This window comes from Larus michahellis, chromosome 1, assembly GCF_964199755.1.
Source record: "Larus michahellis chromosome 1, bLarMic1.1, whole genome shotgun sequence".
In the NCBI taxonomy this organism is placed as follows: Eukaryota; Metazoa; Chordata; class Aves; order Charadriiformes; family Laridae; genus Larus; species Larus michahellis.
The window spans coordinates 131839501-131865622 of NC_133896.1; the positions used below are offsets into that span (position 1 = coordinate 131839501).

The 26122-nt window shown below is 36.7% G+C and overlaps 1 protein-coding gene across 8 annotated transcripts in view; it reads left to right on the forward strand.

Annotated features, from left to right (window-relative positions):
* DMD (dystrophin) overlaps positions 1-26122 on the forward strand; it is a 1292219-nt gene that overhangs the window by 834270 nt on the left and 431827 nt on the right. For all 8 annotated transcript variants that reach the window (XM_074604145.1, XM_074604126.1, XM_074604154.1 and 5 more), the window contains one exon: positions 18506-18681. In XM_074604145.1, coding sequence (XP_074460246.1) covers positions 18506-18681 — 176 coding nt within the window. The remainder of the gene's footprint in view (positions 1-18505; positions 18682-26122) is intronic.

Sequence of the window (26122 nt, forward strand, 5' to 3'; positions counted from 1 at the left end):
CTGGTAAATTGCTGTTTAAGTAAGACTTGCTGTTGCAAGAGAATTAATAACAACATGCTACACCAGACCCAGTGTTTTTAAGATTCCCAGTGTACCGTATGTGATAACGTATAATGCAGGTAGAATTCTTCTCCATAGTGGATGGTGATGTGTAAACTATATTGTCCTTAGAGACTAGTTCGCATGCAGTTGCTGGTATCGCACTGTTCGGCAGCCTGCTGCAGATAAGAATGAATGATGATGCCCTAGATTTTAATGGAAATTTTAGAGCGCGTGCAGTGGTAGGGTGCAGTCTTCAGCAGAGAAAAACGAGCTGACTTGCAGGCATGAGGGGTCATCAAGAAAGATAAAGAAATAGGACGTATACTCCAGGCTAGGCAAGGCTTTTTAAAGGATATTATGGAAATGAGGAAGAACTAATTTAATTTTTATAATGTCACTCCATTTAACTTTAAAATACAAGGTCAAGGTACTGTGTTTTTTGTAATGATTAAAGATTTGGGATGTTCTTTTTGTTGGAACCGTTGAATGTTTATGTGGCAAGGACTGAATGTGACAACGAATTGAATTTGGAAGCCTCCGAATTATGTAGCAGTTCCTCCCAAAACCACATTAGAGACAAAGAAAAATTTAATAATCACTTTCATTTTCATTCTTCAATCAAATTTCCTTAAGAAGCCTCTTCTTAAAGTTAGCTTGATCCCCAAACAGTAATGTATCTTGTTTTTATGTAAAGTCTATAAAAATTACATTAATCATGTAGCCAATTTGAAAACAGCTCCCTTTACAATAAAATCTCAGTGCTTCCATTCTTAGTGAAACCTGATTTACCCATTAGATGTGAGACTTTACAACGCATCAGATTTGCGATACTGTCAGGACTTCTTGAAATTATGATGAATTGGTTGAATTCTTACTCCAAATCCTCATGCAAACATTTTATTTTTAATGAGACAAGATGATGCTGTACCTTTCCTGCATGAGCACATAAAAACTGGGCTGAAAATCTTTCAGTTGGCCTCATCTTAGAAGGCAGGGATGGCATGGATATGGGAAAACATTTCAACTTTTCTTACTTTTTTCCTCCTCTCTAGAGACAGACCTAATTCTTAATGAATCTTAGTGTAAAAATAAATAATAAAAAAAAAAGTGCTAGTTATGAATGGTGAGTTCCCTTTCTAAAGAAATATATTCATTCCCTGTTGAGTCTCTCATAGAACCACCTACACAACAAGGACAGTGTGATGGAGGGTGTTTCGGGCAGCTCTGAGTAGTCTACAGTTTGTACCTGAGCCAGTCAGTTTGCAGTTAGGTTGTCCACATCTGCACCGTGCTACGACTGTTGCCGCAGCTGCCTAGAGGGTTGATCTGGAGAGGCTTTAACCGCATTTCAGTTTAATACGGATTGCAGTTACTCAATGCAGCTGAGTCTTCCTGACGAGGTCTAGTGAGTGAAGAGGTGTATTATCTTTTTTTTTTCCCTTTAATCAGCCTGTCTTTTGAAGCAGTCCTACTCCAAACCCTAATAATAATAGTGCTTTCCCCACCCCCTGCTACTCTCTATTGTATGCTAATTTTAACTATGACTGTCACCAGGCTTGTCACCCAGATTTTATGAAAATCCTCTCTAGCTCCTAGGAGCTCCCAAGTCATAGCTGCCACGTTATTTCATTTGTGCCTTTATGTGGAGTGTAATAGTTCAGCAAAGTGGTGCAAAGTAGTGTGTAATATTGGCTGTTCAGTCCATTACAAGTTTTCTCAAGTAGCCCTAGTTTGTGAAGGGATTCTGTTTTCACACACATCTCATTTCTGCCAAAAACAGGGAGTGCAAAGACAAGCAAGATAACTCTAAAGTTGATCAAACATCCAGAAAGTTTTGAAATTTGACAGCAGCTTATTTATTTTGATTTGATTCATCCTTTCTTAATCTTCAACCTCAGCATCAAGGTTGTGATATAGATTTCTTGTATAGTTAAAGTTGGGGGAGGGGGGCAAAAATTGTGTGGACAGGAGAGGGGAATAGAAGACAGGTGGAAGAGGTCTGCTCGTCAGTCAGCATCCCTGTGAGACTGCATATTGGGGTGACACGACGCGTACCAAAGCTTAGTCAGTGTTGGAAACGAACTTTGGAAAATAAGTCAGAGGAAATAAAACAAACAAAGGAAAAAAGTCCTAAATTTGCTATTCTGTTTTCTTAAATATACATAAATAAAAAATTATAAACCTTTTTCTACGTCTTCAGTGAAGAAATAAGCATAGCAGCGACTTGAACCAGGCAATTCTGTTGCCTGTTGTGTTTGGTTTTTTGGTTTTGTTTTAAAGGGAGTGCATGTGTTTCTAAATTATCAATGGTAAATTTCTGCAAAATGTAGTTTAAACTTCAAGAACTATATACTATTCTATACAACATATTAACACATTTGGTACAAACTAGCGATGCAAATGAGAAAGCAGCACAAATATACTTACTCTAACCACCTTTCCCAGAGAAGAAAACAGGCATGTGTATGTGTTAACATTATGAGTCATGAGTGTGAAAGACGTTTGCTTTTCATCTGTGTCCCAATTTTTCGTTCCTTGCTATATCTAGAATATTCTCGTAGATCAATGGAAAGAGTGGTTTGTCTTTAAAGTCTGGTTTATTTACATGCTATTTTTAGCTCAGCCGAAGCCCTGTCAAAAAGACAGGACTTGGCAAAGGTAAGGAACAAGAAAAGTCCGTGAAAAGGGAATGACTGTACCATAGTGCTTTTATGTCTTGTGAGTATGTTGTTGCTTTCCCTAGCAAGACCCTTCCATGCTGCCTAACAGATAAAATAAAGGTATAGCAATGGAAATGAGGTGTAAAACAGGCTAATATTTAATGACAGGAGAGATAGGGGTATGGTTTTATAATTCTGTGTGTTTTTTCCACTTTCAGCTAAAGTGAAGATAACTTGTCTTCTACTACCAAGTAAGCTCTCACTGATTCAGAATTATTCAAATGATTCAAAACTCAACAGTTATTTAAATAGGAAGAAACAGCTCATCTGTCTTTGTTAGACTTAAAACTCTGAATTGCACTACGTTTACAGTGGTTCAGGGAGTTGGTTGAGTAGAATATTTTTTTTTTATCCCCTCCCTCTCTGGGCCCTCTAAGTGGAGGACTTACAGCTATGCATATTTCTGTGAGTAAAAGTTCCCTTTTTCTCTTACAAATTGTAAGACTGATTTATAATAAGCAATTTCAAACAAGAAAATGGCAACAACACTGTCCTTGGTCTAGGATAGCTTTGAGAAAGACTGTTTTATATTTATAATCTGTTTCTTCTCATGCTTTCCTTTAGGGTTCAAAACACTTCACTTGAAACACTTCCTTTTTGTCAGACTCATGTTTCTAATGGAGATCATGTACACTGAGAAAACCAGTATTTTAAGCACGATCTCTGTCTAAAGGAATTGTGTTGTCTCGTGTCTCTAGAGTATCTTGAAGAGTGTACATTATTTACAAAAGCTGTGTGCTCATTTAAAATCCCATTGCGTTATGCATCTTATCACTGACAACCCTTCTGGGAAGTATCCTCCTGCCATCATTCCTGTGTGGTTATTTACCCCGACAAATAGATATCTTCTTGATTCACCACTAGAAGAATGAATTATGTAATTTCAGTCTTTGCAGATTTTCTATGGACTAAGACATTACTTTTAATACTATCAGGAACTATGAAAGTTTTGTGTTTTTTTTTTTAAAAAAAAGCACAACCAAAGCTAAAAAAACATTCCCCCCCCCAATTGCTTTCCGTCATCATTTGTCCTTCACGTTTAGTTCTATACTTTTCAACAAACAGGGAGTCTAGAATAAGGAAAAGTGAGGGTCTCATTCATCTGAAAGTTAAATCATATCTTACCTTTTATTCTGTCTTGCGAGCATCCAGTTTCACATAAAAGAAACTGTGCAGGACCTCAGTGAAGTCAGACTCCTCTCACCTCCATTTGCAGGTAACTGTTTCTTTTCTCACTGTGGCCTTCTTCCTATCTGAGGGTTGACGCTATGTTCAGAAGACATTTTCATGATAAGGAGAGTGGAGCTTGACAATCAGCAGTGTCCTTAATTGGGAAGTAATCAAGACTTAGAGCATATCTATCATGCAAAGTGAAATACCTGAGATTCTTCAAGACTAGCTTTCACAGAAACAGGTATATGCTTAGGATATTCCCACGTGTTATGGCACGTAAAACAACAACAAAGAAAATCTTGGTGTAGGGTTTTGGCAATAACAATAGATTTAGTTTTGCTTCTAATCGTACCCTTTGTTTCCTTTTCTGTCTGGTTGCTGGGAGGATGCATTTTGTTTGATGTCTTAATTTGTAAAAACTCAAGAAATGTTTCGATGGGTTGATATTTATCCTGGTTTCCTATTTGTCTTTATGCAAAGAGATACTACTTGCATCTCTTTCATGTTATTTGCTGTTTTCTGATACAGTGATTAATTAAAAGAAAACACTTTAATTTCACTCAAGGATATGTATATGAGAACCACAGATTTAATAATTATGATGGTTTAAGTATTTTCAGATGGCAGCTTCACAACAAGATTTTATCTTGACACTATAACTCCTGGCAGACACAAAGTAGGAGATTTCTGTACAAAAAAAAAATCCCTTCCTCAGCTCTCCTGGAAGGCGGAGAGTAGATAAGTCACAAAGAGGTGGTGTGAGAACCTTATGTGAGATGTTTTGCCCACATGCCTCCCAAAAGTATGAGCCTCGTGCATAGATGAGAGCCTTCAGCCTCCCTGAGCACAGAGCGAGAGTCGGAGTTCTGCTGTAAGTGCTCCCCTCCCTTTCTGGTTTTTCTGGCACTGCTGAACTGGGAGGACTTGGAGGGATTTTTCAGCCTATTTTCCTGCATAAATGGAGCTTATGAGATTTCATTGTCTGTCTTCAGTCTATCTATCTTTCATAGCACGGTCTGTAATGATTTTTTTTCATTCACTGTTCAGTTTTAATGAAATTCACTGTTCAGTTCTAATGAAATTGGATGCAGAGGTAGAGATTCCCAAATAATTAAGCTCCTACAAGCCTTAGAATATCAATAGCTGGGTAGGACATGACTCAGTGCTGGCATTGAGAGAGAGATGAGCAGAGGTCAAATGTTAAATGTTTCCTTGAGTAGCAATCCACAAGCAAAGAAGTGAATGAATCTCGGTCTGCAGACTATCATGTACTTATTCTGCCTTGCCTAGTGAGAGGTGGAAGAGCTGGAGCTGTTGCAGTGGGAGGGATGGGAGATGTAGAGCACAAGGAAAACAAAAAAACTGTTAGGTCCATTCTTAGAGAATGATTTGGGTCTTTATTCCCTCCCCCTCCTCGCCTTCCCTGTGGTAGTTTAGTGTAGACGAGATAGTCTGCAGGGCAGGAGGGCAGTTGTATAGGTAGTGCCTTTTATCGAGTGGTTTGGGTTGGAAGGGACCTTAAAGATCACCTAGTTCCAACCCCCTGCCCTGGGCAGGGACACCTCCCACTAGACCAGGCTGCTCAAAGCCCCATCCAGCCTGGCCTTGAACACTTCCAGGGATGATATGAGGCGTCTCATGCAGACACTTGTTCTGTGCGTAGGTCAGTTTCTGGTAAGTCATGGTGTAGGTCTGAGGAGCTGAAGAGTGGAGGGGGGGGGGGGGGGTGTGAGTCCTTAATTTGGTATAGCAAAAAGATCTATTCTGTACCCTTCAAATCTTGCATGAGAGTAAAGCACTAACATTTTGAGTATGGGCTGAAGGAGAAATACGTGGCTGTTGGCCTGCATGCACTGTGTTTTTTTAAAAGGAAATATTATGAATTATTGCCAGGTATATGTCTGTGAACTCTTGTTAAGAACTCTCAAACTGAACCCCGTATTTGATTTTCTTTTCTGCACCCATAAAAATTGTTCATCATGGTGGATTCTCCAAGGCATGCATACTCAAACCTGTATCTGTTAGTGATTCTGCACAAAAGCAGAAACAGAGAAGTGGATTTTGTATCTAAACAAATATTTTGCTATTTTATGTTAAGGTTAGAATTTCATGGACAACCTTCTGCAGAAGCTATATAATGTATACTGTGTATTAGGCATGAAGTGTTACAATGGATTGAAGAAAAATGTATTTTTTTAAATGATAAAAATGACCATGAGTCAGAATTACGTGCAGTTAGAGGAAAGGCTTGATCACAATTATTCCGGAACCTGCAAATACTTCGTTCTGCCCAAAATATTTCCAGAATATGCTAAGTACAGTTTGATCTATTCTCATTTTTTAAGGGACAAAATCAGTTTTGAAGACTGCAAAGTACATCTGATTTAAGTTGTTTTTTTCTGTTTCCTAGTGATTTATTAAATTATTAGCAATATTTAGTTTTATCTAACTTCTTACATGGGATTTTAATGATGTATTGACTGTCTTTGAGAGATTATGTAGATCTTTTGCCCTTCAGCTAGAAATCAATATATTAATTTTGAACCAGAAAAAATTCTTCTGCCATTGATAACCATTTTCTCCTGCTGTGAGAGGTGCCGCAATATAGAAAAGAACTTTATTGGTTCTATTAAAATTTCCAGTAGATCACTAGAATAGCATTACTTATGGTGGCATTATTGTGTGTTTATTCTTATTGTATTATTTTTGGTATGGATACAAAATAAGCAGACAAAATAATTTGTATATGTGGACTCATTTTTAAACTCATTTTGGGAGAGACTGTTATGTACTAGAAGACAGGACTCCTCTTTTGTAGTAAAGCTTAATTTTCACTTGGATTGCTTTTGAAGGGTTGAACTGAAGGTTTCTACATGTCCTAGTTCCTTGATGGGATATAATGTGCTTTGCCATATGGTTATAAAACATAATACTTTAAACCATCTAAGATCATATTGACACTAAAAACAATGAATTATTTATTTGAAAAGGAAGTATTTATTTAAAGAAAAATGAAATATGCTGATTGAAAATATGGCCGAGCATAGAAATTCAGTGTGAAATTTCAGTGTAGAAATTTTTGAATAAAGAAAGGAAAATCCACAAGATTCCCTGAATAGAAAGAAAGTTTTGTAAAATATGACAGTTTTCCTGTGTGTAGCACCCTGCACATAAAATTAGAAGATAGTGATCAATATTATCACTGTTACAAACTGTATTCACACTTTATTAAAATAATCTAGTATTAATATAGTGTTGGTTTATTGCTTTCATTCTCAGACGACACTACAGACAGTGATTGGATGTCATAAAAATGAGCTATAAATGGCAACTGGTTTAATTCTGACTCATCTTTTCTGAACCTGGAAAACTACTCATGACTATGCTTAAATATTATAGTTTTAGAAACTTGGAAGTTAGCAGACGTTATACCTTATCCTTAGAAAGTGAGTCAGATTTTTACTTAATTTGGTGTGTGCCTTCCCCATGCAATGTTATGTGACAAAAGTGCACTTTTTTTTTTTCTCCCGAAAGCCACTTAGTGGGAACCTCATTCAGAGCGTTACTGCATGCCTTCAGCATCCCTGAGCTGGGGAAAACTAACGTGCTTAAGGAACAGTTTCACGCTTCTACTTTGTATGTTTGTATGGGTCAAATCTCCAGTAAACCACCATAACCTTACAAAATACTTCAGTAGAGGAAAGAAATAAAAACAAGATTTTTTTTTTCCATTTGTGCTTGTAACAAGTCTATGAAGTAGTGACACATCTTCAGAAAGAGAAGTAGTGTTTCCTGAATTACTATTCAGGTCAATTTTTTTGCTTCCTGTCTCCTCTTGTTTAGTCTGGTATTCTTCTGCTCTCCAGACATATTTATTTCAGGTTTGATACAACTATTTTGATATTACCTCTGGTTGAAGAGGTGAGAAGGGTCGAACTGAAGTTAATCATTGTCCAGGGGGAATACCAAGCGCCCATAAAATTTATCACAGCTGATTTGATTTTAATGTATTAATGTCTTGTTGACAAAGTGCTTAATGATAGCTTTGTTGCACACACACACACTCCCAGAATATTTTTTTTTTTTATTTATTTCTAAGCCTTCATATTTAAGGCTCAACCTGCTTCTCTTTGCCTAAAAGACCAGGATGTCAATAAGCACTGAAAGCAAGTTTTCCAATAAACATATTGATTTGTATGTTGAAAATGCAGTGCTGTGCTGAGAAAAATGTTAGCATTTAATATGCAATGAACATCAGTTCCTGAAAGTCTTATTATGTTTGTAATATCAACTACTTTGAAGCACGCTGATGAATTTAGCAATCAGAAATGAAATTATGGGAATATGTAAATCGGATATCCCTTGAGTAGCAACGCTGGCATGCTTAGGAAAGCATTTGAATTAATAAAAGATCAGAGCCCAAATGCTATAATTTTGCTCTGAAGAAGGAACAAGATGGGTAGACAGGCTAAGTCTATTAGATATCGAATAACATAGAGTGTAGCAGGGGTAGAGAAAACACCCCAGTGGTGGCTGTAGAGAGTAAAGCCAGTGTCCTTAGATTAATATGACTCAATTGGGACAGAAAGCCTCTCAGACAGCGCTAAAAGGCCTAAAGCAGCAGCTCTGAGGAATCCAGAGGTGGTGGAGATACAAAAGGCAAAGGAAGGACCAGCAAAATCAAACCAGAGGAAGAACCAAGATGACGAGACAGCTGCTTACAAACCGGTTGGCTTGTCGGTTTTGTCATCTGTCCCTCGCCACTGACATTGTCCCACCGGTTCGTATTGCTCAGAGGCTTGGGGCAAACGCTGCCTTAATGGTGATGGGCGGAGAAGGAGAAGCACAAGGTGGACAATTAATTCTGGCTGCCAAAATTAACTGATAAATGATTTGGTAGGGATTTTTGGGCACGTCTTAAGGTCAAGACAGCTGACCTTCCACAGGGAAATAACTTTGTTGCTATAATCAGACTTTTTCCTCCTGTTTTTGAAAAAGTGAACATTTCTGCTGGCTTGGCTTATTTTTTCTGTTTTTAACCAAATTGAAATTTCAGGCAATATTTGAGTTTTGCTTACGTTATCTTATTGGACCCCAGGACCTTTGGTTTGTTCAGATATTTTTGTATGCAAGGCCGTGATGCAGGGATGTATAACAGGTAAACTATTACGCGAGGCTGTACATGGTACCTGATACCATTTCACTTCCTTTGCACTCGAAGCTGTCTATATGTAAACAGTTGCAAGCGCACACAACTCATATTCTTGCCTATTACCGTAATTCTCCACAACTGGGAAGCCACTTTTACAAGCTGGATATTGCCAGGGATACATTTATTCCTCTATGACCTGCTAAGTTGCAGTCAAGTCAGGGTATGCTGGCCACCAGTCCAAATCTTTTTGCTGTTAATTTTTCTTACAAGCAGGCACAACAGGATTGCCTTAGTTCAGTGTTGGGTTTTTCTGTCTTATCTGGTACATGACTGATTTTGCATGGTTTCCATAGAATAAAAAAGTATCCAGAAACATTTCTCAATTTCTCATGCCTGTCAAAAAACCTTTTTTTTTTTTTTTTTTTTTTACATTAGTGATGTAGAACGAGTATGCTTGGATTTTCTGATTGAAAAGAATGTATGTGCTATTTTAACTTGCTTTAAAATGAAGTGTGAAAGATGTGGATGAAAACTCAGAAAGTGAGGGCTATATAAATAGTCTTCCAAATGCTTGAAAGGAGCGATATCTGCTGTAGTTTGTGGTAAAGGAAGGCTATAAATGACCAGCACTAGAGAGTCAATATATATGGCTTATTCAATGTTTCCAGTCGGCTACTTTTATGTAATGGGTATTTTTGTCATAGCCAGAGGCACTGACAAATGACAATCTAGTAATTTCAAAAGAAAGAGGTAATACATAACAGCTTAAAATGTCACGATTGAAAGGAAAACAGGATGCTGAAGCACATGTATTTATTCTAGCGCTGCTGAGTTAAGACTAGGGGTGGCACTTTCAAGGTATAGATTCCATAGGACAGCAAATCGAAGCTTTCTAGTTATTGAAGCACAGGAGGTATAAAGGAAATAACTTGGCTTATGCAAGGGTACGAATATTTCTGTAAGAATCAGGAAAAGCTGACGAATTGTAAAAGTGTAATAACTATCTGCTTTTAATTTAAGAAAAATCTACTGTTTTAAACACGGCAGAAAAATGAAGGCCTATGTTCACATTGAGTTGGAATAAGATCACTTATTTAGCTAAAAAACCTGGTCTGATATTAAGATAATTTCATCAGTATTACTGATGTCCTTGAAAACTTAAGAATAGGCTATGCGTGAAGAAAATAGGCCACATTGTTATTTTTAATATACCGGGACCTATTATGTGAGTAGTTTGATTTGTGATAGCTGGGAAGAGATTGAAGATGGAGGACACAATTTTTCTTATCATTGACATTCTTTGCTCAGTTGTAGCTTTGCAGTGCAGGTAAAATATCAAAATGTTGTAAATATCAGAAATTCTAAATTAAAACATGGCATCAAATCAGGCCATAGTCTCGACTTAGTACGGTTATGTGTAGAGGTAAATGGAAGAGTTCTTCAATAGACTTGCTTGTTTTTACATCTTGGTGCTGCATCAATACGGAAATTAATATATTTGAGTGGCATACATGTGTACTACAAAATCAGTGAGTAGGTTTTTGGACGCACAGTGCAATTTCATGTATTTAACCTGAAGCATTATAGTTAGTATGCGGTAGCAATGGAGTTTTTTGCTGAAAAAAGAAGTCTCTTCTTTCTCCCTGCAGTATTTCTAAATCAGTTCCAAAATTAAATTGAATTACTATACCAATAAGAAGCAACTGTGTAATTTGAGTTAGAAACACAAAATAGACCTCTGGTTGTGCACTTTACAGTTTAGTACTGAAATGACTTTCACCACAATTTCATGTCACATTAGAAAGCGACGTGAAATGCAAATTTAAAGGAATATGGCCCATTTTAACAATTACATCTCACTGAAAATAATGGGAAAGGGATGAGCTGCTTTTTTTACTAATCCCCTGTTGAATATTTTTATAAAACCAGAAGGAGTTAGTTTGATTGCACAGTGTCAGCCTTTGAAGACAATATTGTTTATTTAAATAATATCTAATAAAATGACTAAATTGTCACGGTCAGGTCTCACCTGGAACAATAATATACCTTTTTTCAATGATTTTAGGGCCCAGAGAATGCTCTAACTTTTTGTCCAGGCAGAGTTACTCAGATGCTGCTTTCAGGAAGTTTTCAAGAGCCAATATAATGTAATTGTAAACTCTTAAACTGGATTATTCTGAGGAGCAAGGAAATTCAGATAAAGTTGATTAATGTCTTCAAAATAGGTTCATTGTAGTAGGTATATGTGAGGGAAAATTTCGGTCTGCAAGCCTTGACTTCCTCTTTTCCTTTCTTACCTCTGTGGATTTAAAGGTATGAGAAATTTCCATTAGAGGAAGAGACAAATTGAGGTTAACTTATTTTTATTACAGAGAACAGGGAACCAGACAAAACTTTTGCTTGATCTTCTCGTAAACCAGACCGTCACCTTGGTGAAATTCATAGTTACGAGTCCTTCTGGGTGATATCTGCTCTCAAGAGCTAATTATGGAGGGAAATTCAGTAAGTGTTACTAAGAAGAACTTGGAGAGGCATTTGGAGTTATGGTTGATAGAAGCACAGGCAGCAGCGACAAGAACCTGGAATTGCTGTAGCAAGCTGAAGTGTGAATTTACTAGGCTATTAAAGTATACTAGACTGCTGCTTTTTGAAGGACAGCAGGCTAGACTGAAGAATTCGTATAGGTAAAATACAGGAATTTCAGCCTTTATGCCTTGTTTTGTGAGGAAAGAATTTGTCATCGTTTCTGGAAGGAAAAGGTGCAGTCAAGGGATAAAGTCTGGAAGATATTAAAACGTTTAAACAAATCTGGAACTCTTTCTGATTAGAAGCTTTTAGCAGAATATGAGAAGTTGTATATCTCCATTTAATTTTTTAAAATGTACAATTGTGGAGTTGCATTGTAGTCACATTTCTTTGTGTGCAGTAGCGGTCATGGACAGTCAGCAATGCATCTGGGGCAACACTGGACTTTGTGTTTTTCTAATTAAACAGTATCAAAATATAGAAAAAATAAATAATATACGAATCAGGATGGAATAGTGTTTTCCTAAGGCTCTCCAACCAAGCAGTTTGCATACCAAATAAAGAAAATGTTGATATTCTTTATAAGCTATTTATATAAACTGTTGCTTACACCACAAATAATTCTATTAACAATTTTAGTCAAATAAAGTGAGGATGAAATCTCCTTGTTGTTTTACAGTATTTATTGTTTACTCAGAAAACAGGTCTGCAGCAGTTCTCTTTTCCTTTGGTTTCTCATGTACAGTTGATGTACAAACCCAGTACCACTGACAAAACGCACCCAGTTCTGCTTTATAGGTAGAATCTGCCCAGAGCCTACTGTCAGCTCTTTCAAATGCTGCTCTTTTCAGACTTGATAATAATATTCAAACCATAATACTTCCTATAATTTATGCGAAGAAGAAAACACTTTGCTTTAAATTATTGTCAGCTCCTTAGCAAACATTGCCGTCAATTTTTTACTGTTTTTCCGCCTCTTTCATCTCCATCAGCTGCCCTGAGATTCTATAATTCATAATAATAACACAGTAACAAACATAACACATACATAATAATGAAAATTGCATAGCTGCTTACAACAAAACAGCTAGGAAACAACGTATACTTGTCGTTGATTGTTTTAATCCTAACAAAGTGCCAGTAACGCGTCTCCAGATTAAATCAATGTGATTTAACTGCCTGGAAAATTAATTTCTTCCTTATTTCTAATAGAATCTTGAACGGAGGTACATACTCTTAATGGATAAATTCATTCTGGTAACCAAATGCTAGCAAATTGTTTTGGGGATAGTGTTCCACCAAATGTTTTCACAGTTCTCTGATTTATATTGGTGCATTTGGGTAGACACTCTTATGTCAGCCTTATGCTTTTATACAATTTAAGGCAGAAGAGAGATTTATGCAAATGGCTGAAGAATAGCACATTAATGTCAAATTCAAGACTACAGATTTCTAGGAGCCGTGCATAGCACCTTTACAAGCTTTTAGGATTTGTAGCTTGCCCTAAATTAACGGAAGACAGCACGGTATTTTTTTCTTAATACCTTTTGTGCCAGCTAGTGCCTCTGACAGAAATTAGGAGCTTGTTTGTGTTATTTCTTCATGTTGCTACAGGGCTTTTCCATAACAGTAAATTATTGTTGAGCACGTTTGTCTACTACAATGAAAAGAGGAAAGTGCTGGTAAGATCGCTCATAGAATAGTTTCTGATTAAGTTTAACAGTACAATGCTTTTTCATTCAATGACAAGAGGAAATGAGACTGCAGAAAGAGTTGCATGATATATGTACAAGTTAACTAAGAAATAACAAATAAAGTCAAAGAAATTATGCCATTCTGGTACCCACTTAGGTAAGTGGGTAAGGACTCTGACAAATGTTTAATTTACATAATACAGGAAAAGCAATCAAACTGCTTTACTTCAAATCATTGTCCACTCAAATAATTTTCCTTTTTACTGTTTTAATTAGTATCAGGAATCTTTCTGAACCAATAATTTATCTTTTAGTCACATTGCTTGGTCAGCTGTCATGAGCTGTCATGAGCATTGTAAAAGGCATGAGGGGGGAAAAATGGGCAACTAGGGATGTGACGGTGTATTGTATTTTGTTTGAAACTGGGTGATAAATTATTAAATCAACTATATAAGTTACTTCACTCTTCTACAAACAGTTTAATTGTCATTTCTCAAGAAAAAATAATGCAAAGCGTAACAAATTCATCGTGATCTTGATGATGGTAGACTAAGCAAATACGTAGTATATCTCTGAGCTGTTAATAACTGTCCATTAAAAAAAAAACAACTAACAAACCAAAACAACAAAAAAAACACCACAAAAAAAACTCCTGATGATTGAGATTAAAAAAATTCTATAAAACTGAAGCACCACAACAACTAATATTGATGCAGAAACGTGATACAACTGAAATAATGTTCTACATACACTTGGGGAGGGGTCTGAAGTAATGCTGGAAACATCATGTCAAGAAATTCTTTTGGGAATTTCTCTTTCCACTTTTTTTACTTATTTCCTTTTTTATGTTTGATTCAAAAAAAATATCATAAAGCAGCTGCTCTTGTGTTGCCACTAAGCAGTTGCTTCTGGGACCAGAAAGTACAAGTGGGAACAAAAATGAAAACCAATAGCGATTACGAGCAGAATCCCCTGCAATTGCAGAAACAGCCCTATTCACTTTGGTGAGGGTTTTCCCCTGTGTTTACCCCATATTTCTTTTCTTACTTCTATTCCACTTTTCTGAAAGTGTGCATAATTTTTCATTTAGGTTAATCTTGGAAAATAAAAAGAAATTAATTGAAGCAAAGAAGGATCATATGAATGTCTGGGCAGTTTTAAGTTATCACACTAAATTAGTTGAGGTCATTATCAAAGTGTAAAATCATCTGTATTAGAGGTAGAAGTCTTTTAATATACTTTTTTTGCAATTTTTAGTCAGAGAGAATATTTAAACCTTATTTTAATGATATGTCATTCCCTGCTTACTTATGCTTGGGAATCACAAGAAGGAAAAATTGAAGTGATGGGTATTTTATATTTTCGTCTGCTTTTCATAGTAGCTAAAAAGGCAACACGTTGAAAACACGAAGTACATAGGAGTATCTGCAGTCCACTCAAAAATGTGATTAGCTCTGTGTGTACGAATATGATGAGGTCTTGTCTTTTCTGAGTTGTTTTATTTTTAATATTGTATAAACATCTCATTTTTAATTAAGTTTGTTTGCTCACTGTGTTCATAAAGTGATTAGAAACTGTGTAATTGCAAGTATAAGTACCTCAGATGGCCGCCTGAGTAAGCCGGGAATCCAAAGGGCAACCTGCCCTTTTGCTTTGCCATTTCTTTACGAAGGGGTGAAATGTCAAGTGAAACAAGAAGAAGCAGATTCAATGTCAATATTCCTTCTGTACCACCGTAAACTGGTTGGCCAAGGGAAGAAACCTCTTGCAGGCTCCCAGCACCTTGTTCTCATGCAGGTGTGTGGCAAGGATAGAGAGAGAATAGGGAACTATAGCTGTTGACAAGTTTTAAATACCGAATGTAAGTTGCAAAACGCATCTTTGTGGTTCATAGCTCTGGAATGAGCGTGTGAAAACATGACTTTCAGCAAAATAGTTAAAACCACTTTTGTCCATTTTATACAAAAATACTCTTTTACAAAACTAAACGTCTCATGGGTTGCTGTGATTTGTGCAGTACCCATTATCAGGAAGAATCTGCTTTTACTTAGGCCGTGGAATCTAGACAAACTTCATCGGCACACGCGTTTCAGTTTAGTCATGTGAAGAGTGTCAAATGCTTAAGAGCGCTTGTAAAAAAAAAAAAAAAAAAAACAACCAAAAACCAACCAACCCAACCAAACCAAACCAAAACAAACCTCAAATTGGGTTCTTTATGGTGATCTGAAATCCAGATGGCCAGAAGCCTTCTGTCATGTTTTGGTGGAAGTTCACACTTCTCCTTCCTACGCATCCTGCACAAGGTTCCCATTTCGGTATTAGGGATCGTAAGTTCAAAGACTGTCTCCACCACTGAGCTAGCTATTTTCTTTTTATACGTTGTAAGTAAAGCCTATTGCATAATATGCCACCAAATAAATGAGAAAATTCCCTTGGTTAATTTTGTGCCAGTTTAAATAAGTGTGGAAGTCATGTAATAGTTGCTATATTACTTTTTTGTGTGTCTGCTGGGGGAGGGAGAAAAACTAATCTAAGATGCTGTGAACACAGGAAAAGGGCTCAGTAAGAGTATTTAAAGAGGCTTTTAATTCACATTTTACTTTATAATAGTATATTGACTGGCGATTATTTCTGTCATTTAGAAATGCTGGTGCCAAGATAACCTCCAATTTCTACAAATTTTAATTCTAAAAACTTTGGAGTTCAGGAAGTAGAATTTCTCTTTGTTCTCCTTGCTTTGATCTCCTATTCCAGATTAACAGTCCTGCTGCATATAAATAGAAGTTTTCTGAGTGTTTTTTTTTTTTTCTGTAAGTTGTATGGATCTTAAGTTCATACAGGTGCATGCAATAGTACAATTGTTTCAGGCACTTCGCTGGAAATAAGCCACTTATTGTGATATATCTTTCCTCAGACTATACATCTTGTTGTTATGATTTATCTGTGTAATGCTCTCTACTGCATAATGCAAAGGCTCTAGCACTAAAATCCATGTGAAATACAGTGAATGTATACAAAAACTAGATATTCATTTCAAGATGGGCATTACCGAGGTGTGTACTGGAAAGTCTGATGACTTTTCAGCTTCACAATAATAGAGACTATTTGCATTTAGGCGAGCTACCTGACCGTAACTGCTATTTATTCCTAATAGTGAATCATATACCTGAAAATAACAGCCAAAAGTTGGACCACGTATTATTGTATTAATGTGCATCATGGAAAGATAAGAAAACCTGATACCTCAAAGTAAGAGGCTTTTATGGGTCTTTTCTGGGCCGTGGCAGATCTGTTGGTTTCTGCTACAATGCTTAAGATCTTACATGTTCCACAGGCAAAGCAAAGTGTGCTGGGACGCTTTGGGCCAGCGGGGTGCTTGATGAGACGTGACTGGACTATTGTAGCTATTGTAGGATCCAGCAGAAAAAGTTTTCTTATCCTATTAAAACATAAAAAAAGAGCGTGCAGATTACTACAACATTATGCTCATCACAGCTGCTCTTGTATTCTGAAACTATGGGACATGAAAATAGTTTGGAAAAAACCAAAACAAAACAGAATAATAGTTTTTACGGAGAGGTACCAAAGACAGGAGTAATCTTTTATAATAACAAAAGAAACTGCAAGAAAACCAAACAGAAACGATAGTAAGAATAGGCTCAGTGTCGACAGTGCTAACTTCTGCCTCAGCTACAACTCCTGTCCGGGGCTGTGGGTAAATGCTGCAGCGGCTAGCTGCATTTGACCCCTGTGCCTCAGGTTGTCCTGGTGTTGGTGTTCAGGTTGTTCTGGTGTTGGTGTTCAAGCTGTCTGTGTAAAATTTGTGCAAAAGCTGGGACAGGGAATGCAACAGGCTTTCTGCAGTTCAATTAATCTAGTAACTGGCAACGGAGGTGCGCTCATGTTAAAACAGGTTAACTTGAAGTGTGCTTCAGTTTGTGAACTTGCAATCATAATCTCATGCCTGAAGATCTAATGGACAAGATATATGAAAAAATGCATGAGTAGTATTTATGTTAGTTTCTTACATTCCTGAAAGCTGTATCCTACCCATTTTAACCAGTTCATGGACAAATTTAATTTCATGATTATATACAGTTTTACTAATGTGCTCTGTAATTTACAATAGGTTTAGAAAGACAAAACAAGCATATAATGTTGTTCCAGAGTACGATATGCTAAAATATTTGATTTCTTACGGAAAAGGTAGATTCAGCATTTTACTTGAAAGCTCTTACATGTAGATAGGATTCAGACACACTCCCTGAGACTGTGAAACCTATGATAAGTTTGAATTGTGGAAGTTATTTTAGTTTCTGCTCACTTTAGCAGTAAACTGTTGAAAATTATTTTACACTTCCCTGCTTGTACATTTTGAGCAATTCAAGGGAAAAATTACTCATGCTCTACTGATGATTAAAAATATGAAAAGATTTATTTCTGTATTTATAAATATGAACTTTCTTAAACAGGCGTACAGTGTTAAAATCTATAAGCTACAGATTCAGAACTGTGGTGTTTTTAAACTTGAGGTAAGGTAGCACAGGTATGATAGTTTTTTAATGATACAAGGTGTAGAAAATGTACCCTAATGCATTTAATAAAACTTGGAAAATGGTCCATCTTGATTATCTTTTGGTAATTTTGCATTTTGTTGTTTAAGTAAAAACAATGTAGGTAATACTTTTCCTTAGAAGTGTAGCTTGGCACAAGGGAATGGATTATCAGGCTTCTCGCAACTGGAGGCAAATGGGTTCTTTAATGGAACCAAGAGAAGTACTTCAAAGAGTCTCTGCTTTCTTGCTTATTGGTGTTGATAGCTCATAGGAACTCCCAACACCGTGTACTTTAAATTTTGCAACGCTTCATCGGCTCTTAAGCATGGGGTATACCTTTGGGGGTATAGAAGTAAATTTGGTCACAATTTTTTCTTATTAATTGATCTGCAGAATATTACTGTAACGATCTCTAGCAGACAAGAATACAGGGGGGGAAAAAAGCTGTAGAGATGCACTGAAAGGTACTTGTTACAAAAACATGAGATATGTCTTTCTGTCTACTCGCCTTTGGATCTTTCATTTGGAATTCAGAGGAGAGTAAAAACTTTCACCTCTTTCCATCTGGCCAGTATGTGATGAATCATTTTGTTTCATGCTTGACATTTTTATGAATACGTGTATGTGGTGCGTATTTTGCAGGAGCTTCAGGATGGCATTGGGCGACAGCAAACTGTTGTCAAAGCATTGAACGTAACTGGTGAAGAGATTATTGAGCAGTCGTCAACAGCAGATGCTAAGGTGCTGAAGGAACAACTGGAAAGTTTGAATACTCGGTGGCAGGAGATCTGCACACAGCTGGTAGAGAAAAAAAAGAGGTAGGTTAAAAGTGATGAAAAATATTGTGAAATTATTTTTGGTTATTTTAGATTTGCTTCTCTCCTAAATGTTCAAAGGAGCTCTCAGCTTCTTGAGTTTTCGTATTCGTAATTAATTACCAGAGATTAAATGTCACATCTACTATCATTTGTTTAATACTTCTTTTCTACCTATTCCTGTCAGTGACCACCACTGCCTTCCATACTCCACATTTTTATAATTCCCACTCCTATGGCTTAAAAGATTAGAGCTTATGGAATTTACAGTTGATTTATCATCTTTCTATTTGGTAGCTTGTCATTAAAATATATTTCTGTTGTACTAATAATACCTTAGCTAATTGATACAGTTAATCCTAATCTAATTCACTTCTCATCACTAATGCCATTAACATCTGCATTTCATAGGTTGGATAAAAAGAATGGATTGGTTAATTTAATGTTATTTATAATCACTTTCAGATCAGTTTTTCCCATGCAGTCACAGGAAGCTAGAGCGTTTGAGTTACAGATAATACAAAAATGATTTGAATCCTTTAAAATGAGAATTTCTAGTTGAAAAAAAAAATATTGTTGCATAACTTCTTAACCTAGATGCTAGGCCTAAACTGAGATGACATCCTGCTTTAACATACAGTCACTGGCAAAGCTTTCTTCATGCATGTTTTTAAAAAACCCGGACTATTTCTTGTAGAGGTACATTAACGAGCGCTAGAGACTTGCTAGGAGAACTAGTAGCGTGCAAAAGTTTTGTTACTTCTCATGTCATGTGCCATTTTCTTGGTTTAGAGCCACGGGGGGGCAAAAGCTGTGAACATGTTTGATGGAGTGGTAAGGAAGTGTCGTGAAAGCTTTTTGCTGAGTTTAATCACGGTTAAGGTTTCACATGGAACATGTTAAAAGGAGACGCAAGAAGTAAGCTACAGCTGTCAGAAGCTTCTGCGGTGCTCTAGATGTTTCTTTCTGCTGTATTTCCAGGTGTTGATGGTAACGCTCACTACTTGTTACACAAGGGAGTCCTTGGCCTTTATTTATCACACTAAAAGCTGTTCTTTTGTACAATGGAAACCCATCTGTGTTTCCAAGCCGTAACTTGTTATGTAAGTGCTAACACTTACAAAACAATAACACATCATTTTAATAGCCCTGTGAGCTGCTGCGGCAACACAGAAGAGATTGGTGGTTATGCTTTGTCTGAGAATATAAAGTATGTTCCAGTTCTGGTAAAGATTGGTATTGTACTTTCCTTCATTTATCAATAGAAACTTGTATCTGAATGCTGTTTTGGCTCAAGGCAGTGTTAGCAGTATATGGAATTTCTTGGCACATTCTGTATTTTTAAGGAAGCCTAGGATCTGCTAAATGGGAATAATACAGCAACGTTCCCTAGATGAAGGATCTTAAGTAAATGCTTGCACATGCATTCCTCCTTTTGGTCTGTTTGGTTTGTTGATCATTTGGTTTGTCTTCCTCTGGAATGACAGCTTGTGTAATTTTGAGGACACGGATTGCAGAGGCCTCAGTTAGTGAGCTCTGTGTGAATAAATGCATTGTTCTAGAAGGAATACAGATAGTGTTGTGTTAAACTGATATAAATGCTTGTGATGTACTGTAGTGAGACCTGCGTGGATCGGGATGGAGGAGTTTGCACCAGTCTTCCTGACTGCATCAGAGCTAAGGAACGCTTTTTGCTCCCAGATCTTGGAAACATCCCAGATGTTTCTGGGATCCTACCCAGATCCCAGATCCTACCCCTAGTCTAGCTGCTGCCTTCCAGTACATGCTTTTTCTTCTTTCCTCCATCTTCTCACTCTCACAGATGGCATTTTCAAAGGAAAGAAACCTAGAAGATAAGAATATGTGGTGTATTCTAGCTAGGTCTCAATTGTTGATGACCCTAGGCATGAGAAGACCATAGATTTATCTGCTGCACAGTCTTCATGTAGCCTTGGTGTCATGGGATTTTCATCTGTTTTATGCTTTGGCAACTCCTAGTATTTTTATTAGTTGTCCTAATTTGGTCTGGGGTACAATCAGGTTCTCTCTTTTTAGGACTTGAAACCCATGTCATACAAAGTGCGCTAATTTTTCATTAAAAGCAAAGCATGGGGCAAACAAGAAAAGTTGAAGGAAGTGAACTCTAATTGCAGTCCAAAAGAGCTAATATTGTCATGATTTTTCCATTGCATGTACTATGACAAATTTACTTAACTGTCTCGGTTAAAATAAATTATAATCGATCTGGTGAATTAAAAGATTTTGACTACGCTTTTTCAGTATAGCTTTAATAGATAGTTTACAAACAAACTCCTAAGCCATTTTGGATCACTGAAGTTTTAACACTCCTTTAATATTTCTCTATCTTTCCTAACCATTAAAATGTTCACAGTTAAAGGAATTTTATGATTATGAAGGGGATTCCAAGATATCTGTTTAAGTCAATTTTGAGTATGAGAAAATGGAACCACATTTTAAAACCATAATGGAAGAAGGTAATGCTGAAGGGAGAGCAGGCTGGGTAGAATACATTTTCATTTAATAATTAAAAAAAAATAAAATAGATATTAACATTTAGAGTCTTCTAAAAATCAGAAAATAAAACTGATTCTAAATTTTTTAAAAAACTTATTTATTCTTTGTAGTCAATACATTGTGCTCTGCTTTGAGTAGTGATTAATTGAAATTTTGTTTTCTATTAAATTTTTTGGCTTAGCAGATTTCAAGATAAAGGAAGTGGGAAGAAATTAGCAATTGAATGGATTCCAGAAATGAAATCTGACAGTGATTTCAAATTCAAGTGTCATGTTGCTAAGCATTATTTAAATGGGAAGGAAATTTTATATACTATAAATTCTATTTTGCTATTGCTTACCAAGATGGAAGAAATTGATTTTGATAATCCTGCACAGTTTACAGATGAGACATAGATGCTCCATTTTGGATGTATTTCTAAAGCCAAATTGAAACATACTCATCAGTTAGCGGGGGTGGGGAGGAAAGATTACGGAAGTAACAGAAACCAACATAGATGTTTTTGTAAGGTGCATGAATGTGAAAATTTAGTTGGAGACGGGAGGTGTACGGTGACATTTCCAAGGATGCCCATGACATTAAGCTCTCTTAAGTAGTCAAATGCTGAGCTGATAGAGGGGAAACTCCAAAACTGAGTGGATGGGCAACAAGTGGCAGACGATCTCCATCACAGACAAATGTGAGGTAATGAATATTTCAGAGAAACAGTCTATACCATGCTTTCATGATGCTGAGCTTGCAAATGGCAGTTAGAACTCAAGAAAGTGATCCTGACATTATGACTGACAGTGTTTGCAGGCTCAGTGTGGAGAGGCAGCCAAAAAAGCCATAACATTTTAGGCAGCGTCAGTAAGGGTATTGAGAACAAAACAAAAAAATGTTGGTTTTGTGACATTGAACGTTGTGGCATGCTCATGCTGAGTACTCTGTGCAGGTCTGCTTTCTGCCTGGCAAAGAGTATGATGGATTTACAGAAAGCATAGATGGAGAAAGGCAACTAAAATGAGCCGGAGTTTGGAGCGGCTGCATTGTGAGGAGAGACTAGAAAGCTGGGGATCTTCAATCTGGAGAGAAGTCTCAGGAGGGATATGACTGAGGTTTACAAAATCAAAGTGGTGGGCAAACCGACTGTGCAATGACGTGTTATTCACCTAATTCCTCAGTACCAGAAGTAAATGGTACTTGATGAAACTGTAAGAGGTAGTAAAATAATTTAAAAATTACTTTTTTTACATTATGGTTTCTGAATTCTGGGTTCCTCCGCCAGGTAGGTGGTGGAGTCTCCGTCTCTGGAGACATTCAAAACCTGCCTGGACGTGTTCCTGTGCAACCTGCTCTAGGTGACCCTGCTCTGGCAGGGGGGTGGGACTAGATGATCTCCAGAGGTCTCTTCCAACCCCTACCATTCTGTGATTCTGTGAATGCCTGAGGTTTGCTGGTCACAGGAGGTTGTGGAGGAAAATATTATGACTCAGTCCTATAAAATCCTTAATGTAATGACAGTGGATTCTGGGGGAGTATCAGGTGAGCAGACTAAAGACAGTGGCCAGTCTTCTGTGCTACCCTTAATGACTATCTCCTGTTAGCAATGTAGGTGGGAATCTGTTGGGATAACTTTTCTGACACACTTGGGCATATTTCATGTTCTGATACACTGATTATATTTCCAGGGCTGGAGGTGGCGGGGGGAAGGAGATTCTACAGAATTACTTTGGCAGTCTTCCTGAGCATGTACTGTTAAATGGTCTACTATTTAGTCTGTATGAGAACGTAATTTTAACACTACATTGATAAAGAACACTGTAAATTCAAAATATTTCCTGTAGCCATCATGAACCCTGCGGTTGTTTGACTTGAAAATGGAAGATTGATACGTGATAGAATTGTCAGAGTTTCAACATGTTAATCCAGTTTTCATAAATAATTTGGGATAAATATTAAACTACCTGCATAATAAGAACTGTAAACCAGATCAAATCCATGATATTCTATAAATAACTGAAACTGACCATAGGTTGACTAGACACTAATATTAATCTTAGTGGTAGTCTGGCAGATTTAATGAATGAGAATTTTTTGGGCCATAAAAGGACAACTTAATTAAAAACAGACAACAAAACAAACTAAATCTAAAAAAAATTGAGGAGTCTGTACTGTCCTTCAGTAAAAAGAAACTGGTTTTTTTTTAAGTTTTAAAAGGTCAAATGCTGATCCCAGGCAAAGCACAGACTTAAAATTGGCTTTGAATCTCCTTTCTTAGGTACTGAAGATCAAGAGGTTACGCTTGAGTTATGTTTGTGTAGGATATAATCTTTCATTTGCCTTTATCTAAGAGTTTCAAAGCTGTAGAACTTTGAATTCAGTGTTTAATGTTTCTGTATCTTGCAGTCTAATCCATCCAGCTAAGAATTAGGTGGGAATGTAATTTTAGCACATCTAGTCATTTTATCTTACTGCAAACTTTGGAGCAGACTAGGCAGTTGAATAAAGTGAAACTCCATTGAAAGTCTGATACGCTGATAGTTAGCAAATTGGGAATTTTAAGTATTTGTTAGCACTTTGCTGCAAGCAGCATGTTTTGGAGAAGTTTGAGTTTGTACTCTGGAACGGTGTTACTCTCACTGAAGGGGAGATTTGGGAGACTAGGGGAAGTTGCAGTGGCCCCTTGAACAGATGCTGCTAACCCCTGACAAAAGAGGGGAAAAAACCTGCCTGTTCCTTCCTTTTCATACTCCAGCAACCATTTTGAATACAAAATCTTCTAAACTGCAGAAGATCTCTCTGCCTTTTTGTCTCCTGAGATGCATCAGGCCATATTAAGCAGTGCACGTCTGTGCCGAGTCATGCCACTGGGACACTGGAGTTTTGGATGATTTATGGAGGCAGTGGCTTGCCATCGTGGCACTTTTGTGCACTCAAGTGCTTGGCTGGTGGCAAGCCCCACGGCTGTGGTTGCAGCGGGGTGTTGCGCCTTCATTCCCACTGCGGGAACGCATGAGCCAGGCAGAGCCGGTCAAGGGGATATATATATATATATGAGGAGGAAAAGAAATATCTCACATAGGAGCTTGATAAGGTGAAGGCTCCTAAATGAGGTTGTCTACAGACCTGTAACAGTGGTGCTGGCTGGTCTTTGTATTTTCCATCTTTGCTAAAAATTTCTTGTGTAATTTTTGAAAACAGATGCCCAGGAATTAGATTCCTTTGCTGTTTCAGAAGTAATAAGTTTGGTGTTTTTTATTCATCACAATCTGACGTTTGTTGAAATTGGGTTCTGTTGAATGGAAGAGAATTTTTCATTATTTTAGCTGCAAATACATTTGCACTTTTAATGAGCTTGAACCTGCAGACTGTCTGTTCAGATCTCTACTCAAGCGAGTTTGAAGTAATTATGGAAAGAATGACAGAACAAAGGCTGTTTACCAGAATACTTTCAAATATTTTTCTGAATATAAAAACACAAGCTTTCTGTTCTAGATAAAAAATAATCATTATAAAGTGAATACACTTTTCAATATTTTTCATACCTTGCCTTCGTTAAAGTATTCTTTTTTTACCATAGCACACTAGCTACCAGTGATTGGTTTCCTTCACCTGAACACTCAGTATATTGAAGGCCGTGATTAGCTTCTCATTGCAATTTAAAAGCTGGTTTAGGATGAAGAGATTTCATGACAGTGAAGTCAATAAATATATTTTTTCTTTCCAACACAAAATTTAGTTACATATTGAATTTTCTCAATCTTCTTTTTCTGACTGTTCAGATTTCTTACAGTAAATCACCAGAAAAGAATCACGCTTGTATAAATTTGCATTGTGTTTACAAGTATTGTAGCTAAATTTCTTACTGTTTAGTATTTACATCTGACTTTTCTAAAGTTTCTGTGATATTTTTCATTTCAATTACTTTATTTAAAGCTCCTTACCCAAATGAAACATATTTGCATGTTTTTTAGAGAAAGTAAGTTCATTCTCTCTGAGTAAATATTTTCTTTAAACTGTAAAGTTACTATTTTGGTGGCTTCTTAAATTCTCAGTAACAGCTGCTAAATGCACTAATTCCTGATCTTAGAAATACAAAATCAACAGCTGAATGTCAAAAAAAAAAAAAGGCACGAAAACATTATTGTAAGTGCAAGTGGGAATATGAGTCACAAGTGCAGATCCGTCCTACTGCTGTGACTGCGTATTTTCTATCTCTATCTGTCCCACTGCTGTGACTGCGTATTTTCTATCTCTAGCTGACACCTCCCAAATAAGTCCAACGTTACTTGTGTGCGGTTACAAACTGTAAACATCTGATGTGTTTCACAAACTATTTACGGGTTGCTATGGTATTGGTATCACGTTGTTGACTATGGAGAAAATACATGAGCTGCAATATGCATTTCATATGGTTTCTAGAAACTGCAAATGAAAATATAAGTTTACTTGAAATGAGCCATGAATGTTCATGTCATAGGTAACCATTAAAACTAAGAATTAATGATAGTAAAAAAATCAATCCACGGTGTTTTGTGGACTACCATAAGAACTTGTTATTAATTCAGTTTAATACTGTTAGGAAAACTAATCTCTAATCTATGAAATACCAGATATACAAAATGCTATTAGGAAAAATAATGCCTTTAATTAATTTAATTTATTACTTAATATTAAATACTGAATATTAATACATTTGCTTGCAGAAGTATAATGTATATAAAATGTGTATAAACAGCTGTGCAGTCAGAATAGTTGACCAAGGGGCTATATGAATTTAGAAATACAAACAGAATGCTGCCACGTTTTAATATGGAAACCACGAAGTAACGTGCGTGAGAATAGCAGTCACGTAGAAGACCAAAAGTTACATATGAAATTCTGTACTTCTCTGCTATAGTTTGAGAATTTTCCATCAAACAAGATG